At 44.9% G+C, this 6000-nt stretch overlaps 1 protein-coding gene across 2 annotated transcripts in view; it reads right to left on the minus strand.

Moving 5' to 3' along the window:
• The window catches only part of TXNDC5 (thioredoxin domain containing 5), a 28642-nt gene extending 24891 nt beyond the window's left edge, over positions 1-3751 (minus strand). The window contains exon 1 of one of the 2 annotated variants that reach the window (XM_073678744.1): positions 3708-3751. In XM_073678744.1, the coding sequence (XP_073534845.1) occupies positions 3708-3736 (29 nt within the window). In that variant the 5' untranslated portion in view covers positions 3737-3751. Of the gene's footprint in view, positions 1-244; positions 517-3707 lie in introns of those variants that run through there. The other variant, XM_073678743.1, reaches the window with a different exon arrangement.
• Between the last annotated feature and the right edge of the window lie 2249 nt (positions 3752-6000).

The raw sequence follows: 6000 nt of genomic DNA on the forward strand, positions 1-6000 counted from the left end.
TTATGAGCACAATGAAGGGTTAAACATGGGCCCCTGGCATGGACGTGTGACAGGAGCACAATCACTGCCTCTGCTGTACTGACAGATAAGAACTGCCAACAGAAGATTAGCAGGAACTAAACAGGCAGCAGTGCCAGTGTGCACAATGCCATACAGGGGTCCTGCGGAAAAGGGGCTACTCCCGGCCAGGCTGGCCCTGCACTAGCCCCACCACAGGCCATTACAGCACACATCAGGGTATTACCAGGGAGCGAAGAACATAATGAAGTGCGGCGCCTGGCCGACAGCATGGCTGAACATCTCGGCGGAGTAGAGGTGCTTGCTGTGCGGGTCCTCGTCCTCCTCCTGCTCCGCCATCTCCCCGGACACGCTGACTAGCAGCGCCCACAGCAGCAGCACCACCAACCGGCTTCGTATCATCTTCCTGGAAGGAGACGGCAGCGTGCGGCCTGGTCCTGTAAGAGGGGAGGAGGAGAGGAGGCCGAAGAGGAGGAGAGGAGGCTGAAGAGAAGGAGGAGGGCTTATTATCAGGGGGAGGAGGAGGAGGAGGACTGGCGGCCAGGTATTACCTCAGCCCGGCTCACTTCTCCATTCTCACTTGTGTGACAGCAGATTCCCCGAATGTCTTCACCTCATGAAGTGTGAGGCAATGCGGCTGTTATCACAAAGGGAAGTGCTCTTGCTCCATGCACTGGCCTGTCATATTTCTACAGCTCCCCCAACTCTCCGACATGTACTATAGCCACCATGTACTATAGCCACCATGTACTATAGCCACCATGTACTATAGCCACCATGTACTATAGCCACCATGTATAGTCACCATGTACTATAGCCACCATGTACTATAGCCACCATGTACTATAGCCACCATGTACTATAGTCACCATGTACTATAGTCACCATGTACAGTCACCATGTACTATAACCACCATGTACAGTCACCATGTATAGTCACCATGTACTATAGTCACCATGTACTATAGTCACCATGTACTATAACCACCATGTACAGTCACCATGTATAGTCACCATGTACTATAGCCACCATGTATAGTCACCATGTACTATAGCCACCATGTATAGTCACCATGTACTATAGCCACCATGTACTATAGCCACCATGTACTATAGCCACCATGTATAGTCACCATGTACTATAGCCACCATGTATAGCCACCATGTACTATAGTCACCATGTACTATAGCCACCATGTACTATAGTCACCATGTATAGTCACCATGTACTATAGCCACCATGTATAGCCACCATGTACTATAGCCACCATGTACTATAGCCACCATGTACTATAGCCACCATGTACTATAGCCACCATGTATAGTCACCATGTACTATAGCCACCATGTACTATAGCCACCATGTACTATAGCCACCATGTATAGTCACCATGTACTATAGCCACCATGTACTATAGCCACCATGTACTATAGCCACCATGTACTATAGTCACCATGTACTATAGTCACCATGTACAGTCACCATGTACTATAACCACCATGTACAGTCACCATGTACTATAGTCACCATGTACTATAGTCACCATGTACTATAACCACCATGTACAGTCACCATGTATAGTCACCATGTATAGTCACCATGTACTATAGCCACCATGTATAGTCACCATGTACTATAGCCACCATGTATAGTCACCATGTACTATAGCCACCATGTACTATAGCCACCATGTACTATAGCCACCATGTACTATAGCCACCATGTACTATAGTCACCATGTATAGTCACCATGTACTATAGCCACCATGTATAGCCACCATGTACTATAGCCACCATGTACTATAGTCACCATGTACTATAGCCACCATGTATAGTCACCATGTACTATAGCCACCATGTACTATAGCCACCATGTACTATAGCCACCATGTACTATAGCCACCATGTATAGTCACCATGTACTATAGCCACCATGTACTATAGCCACCATGTACTATAGCCACCATGTACTATAGTCACCATGTATAGTCACCATGTAGAGCCACCATGTACTATAGCCACCATGTACTATAGCCACCATGTACTATAGCCACCATGTACTATAGTCACCATGTACTATAGTCACCATGTACTATAGCCACCATGTATAGTCACCATGTACTATAGCCACCATGTACTGTAGCCACCATGTACTATGGCCACCATGTACTATGGCCACCATGTACTATAGTCACCATGTACTATAGCCACCATGTATAGTCACCATGTACTGTAGCCACCATGTACTATGGCCACCATGTACTATGGCCACCATGTACTATAGCCACCATGTATAGTCACCATGTACTATAGCCACCATGTACTATAGCCACCATGTACTATAGCCACCATGTACTATAGTCACCATGTACTATAGTCACCATGTACTATAGCCACCATGTACCATAGCCACCATGTACTATAGCCACCATGTATAGTCACCATGTATAGTCACCATGTATAGTCACCATGTACTATAGCCACCATGTACTATAGCCACCATGTACTATAGCCACCATGTACATCTGCCATGTATGGCAGCGACTTCCTGGACACGAAAAGCAGAATAGATTTTTATTTCATATAAAGGGCAAACAATTTATCACACAATTACTTTGATGGGAAAATAACAAATTTATGGGTAATATAAATGTGGCCATGGAAAAAAGAAAATTAGCTATGCCTTGGTGGACCTGTCGTGCCCTGGTGGACCTGTCGTGCCCTGGTGGACCTGTCGTGCCCTGTTGTGTGTCCTGCAGACATGAGAATGGCTTTCCAGATGAGAACATCTCATGGGATCACCAAGTGGAACAAAAGCTGCAGCATCAATGAGGAAGACAGAGCAGCTGAGGGTGTCCAGACCAACACTGACAAAATTCTGCTCCATTTTTTTTTTAGGGGGGGGGGATTTTACTTGTGTCGGAATTGGTAGAGTGCGGTAGAACCGGATGAGATTAATTTATGTAAAAAAAAGATGAAAGAGGGAGACCTATTGTGGTATTTTAACAGACACCCCAAATATATCAAGTACCAAGCAACATGTTGATACAATTTAGTGCACTGAACACCTAAGCAGCTTCCATTGACTTTATTCACACATCAGTATGTTTGATCAGTATTCCTATGCCAAAACCAGGAGTGTTTGCAAAACACAGAACAGGTGTCTATCTTTCAATTATAGTTTTTCTGTCAGTTGTCACACATATGTGTGATAAGGCGAGGAACTCCCTTTTCCTGTAATAGAGCGATAATGCTCTCTGAAATGAATAAATAGAGATCTTGTAATAATAGCTTTTGTTCTTGCAAATTTCACTATATCGGAAAAACTGTAAGATCTCCATTCGTTACAGAGAGCATTATCGCTCTATTTTTACAGGAAAGGGGGCTCCCGCCTTATCAAGCATATATGTGAACATCATAATGCAGATCCAAATTTATTATGATTTGCAGGACTTGAAAAAGTCAATTATCCCCCATTAGGTGGGGACTATAATCATTTACTGTTAAAAAGAGAAGCACAGTGGATTTTAAATTCCTCAGCCCAAGATCCTCTAGGATTGAATGATAGACTTGATATGTCCGTATTTTTATGCAAATTTTAATGTTTGTAATATTTTGCACAAAGTGTGTTCACAGACTGATACTACCTACTCACTTATAAAGGAAGTAGTATCACGTCATCTCTCACCTGGATCCGTAGAAGCGCTGTGTAAGCATGAAACGGCCGTCGTCCTCTGCACTCCCGCTCCCCCTGCTCACCGCCTGTATGTCCTATCACCTGGATTAAAGGACTTTTAAAACTTCATAACATGGTAAGTGCCGCTTTTCATTTGATTCATGACAGCATACTTTGATTATATATTGGTCTGCAGCCAGGAACCTCTACTGCACCAAGGGAATGACATTGAGATACTCTTAGTGGCTCTGGTGAACTTTACATTAAACATCACAGAAAATAAGGGTTCATTTACTAATACCTGGTCACAATACCAAAATACATCTGGATGCAGTTGCGAAGTACTGATGAACAACCACTCACACACTATCATCCATGATATTAATGACTGCCAGTCACAAAGATACGTGTAGAGCTCATGTTGGCTTAACAGCCTATAAGTCACACCCATATTAGATAAGGCATAGTGGCCAGCACTATGTGAGTCAACCCCACAAGGACAAACACAATATTACCTCCCACCCACATTACAGGGACTGTGTCATGTAGTGACAAGGGACTGGGCACCTATCCGATCCCTCAAACTAAGGGCACCCTAGTCTAGCCCTTTCCCCCGGATTACTCCTGAATGTGGAGATGCCAGGTTCTCATACCAATCAATGCTCCTAACTTAACCCTTATGTGATCCCTCCCCCACCCAGGGAGGTGAGAGGCTGAAGTGTATAGGAAAACACTAACCAGAGAGACAGGGTTAGCCGACAGTGATAAAAGAAAACTACAATCATATAAAAACCCTCACAAAACAACAGAGTGGGAAACAGAGGAGGTATAGGAAGGGGAAACCCAATGTGAGAGGATAAGGAAAAACATACTAACCAACTCCATGCAGCAATCTCCAGAAAAACTCTCCAACCGACAACTCTAAACACTGATCATTCTCCTTCACCTCCAAACCAGGAAGTAGAACTAATAATAAGTGCATGAGTTTGTGTAACCAGATGTTGTGATTTTCTGGTCCCTTTCTGTCGCGGTTTGCCTGTGACAGGCTGACTGCAAAGATGAAAAAATACATGAGGTATGAGATGATATTTTGGCTAAATCAGTAAGTTTGTAATCAATGTCAAGGGTTCTCATTTGCTCCCTCTCGATAGCACACAGCTATCTTTGTTATATTAAACTTTCTGTGTCCTCTTTTGGTCACCTGAAGCATCTGTAAGATGCCCCAGCGAGGTAGTCTTGGGCGAGCTGTAGCCCCCTCTCGCTCTGGCACCCTACAGACAATACGTGTCCTCCCTCTGAAGTGTGGCTGTGTATGTGGTGCTCTTCACTTACTTCAAGCCATCCGATCGCGGGTGTCTCCAGGCATTTCTCTTCTGGGACCAGGGCAGCAATAAATTCAGAGGACACGAGGTTCTTAACCAGAACTTGAACTTTACTTGGGGAAGAGGAATATACAATATTTACAGGCAGATATAATGGATAAGGCCCGACAGGTTATCATCTCTCTCACAGGCGCTGGTAACTCCTTCAGCCCTGGTTCCCTCTTTAAGTGAAGCATCTCTGTGGCTCTAATCTCTAGCCCAAGAGAGACTCTTCTGGATCCAATATGTCTCCCCCACGTCTTAGCCTGGAGTCCTATTTGTCTTCTTCTGCTTCCTGCAGACTAGAAGTGCCCCGGGTTCTCACTACCTCTGATGAGCTTCTCCGGCCGGCTAACAGGACTCTTGCTCTTGCGTAGGGAGATTTTAACACTAGTGATCCCACTGTCTGAGGGTATGGAGCTCCCGTCTACCCTAGCAGCCACTATAGTCAGGCTGCCTGAACAATTCACTGTCCAATCTCTTACTGGACTTCACTTCCTGCTTTCTGGAAACTAAGCAGGAATTTGCTAATGTGCCCACCCTCTGTGAGCTGTCATCACCAACATTAACCCATCACTGTCTGTAACACTGCTAGCAGACTCAACCTGACATCTGCACCCAGGACAGTGGTATCTTGTGGCTGATTACAGGTACTGCAGCCCACAAGGAACTATGCCAGAGCTATCCCCTTAGCTTGGCCTACCACAGTTCAGAGAGGACTGATTAAGGGAACACTTTCCTTAACTACTTCAGTGCCAAAGGAAGACTACATCCTTCCCCACTATTACACATCTATCATCTCCGATATCAATATCCGTGCAAGATATGGGTAGGACAAGCAGAAAACACTGTCAGCTTTAGGGACATTGATACCCTCATGGTCTAGTAGCATTGATAGGTATATCGCTGAGCATACAGCCAGTAGTTGCTGGGATCTAGATTCT

Source organism: Phyllobates terribilis, unplaced genomic scaffold, assembly GCF_046119375.1.
Source record: "Phyllobates terribilis strain yellow unplaced genomic scaffold, ASM4611937v1 Scaffold_4__5_contigs__length_816908805, whole genome shotgun sequence".
NCBI lineage: Eukaryota > Metazoa > Chordata > Amphibia > Anura > Dendrobatidae > Phyllobates > Phyllobates terribilis.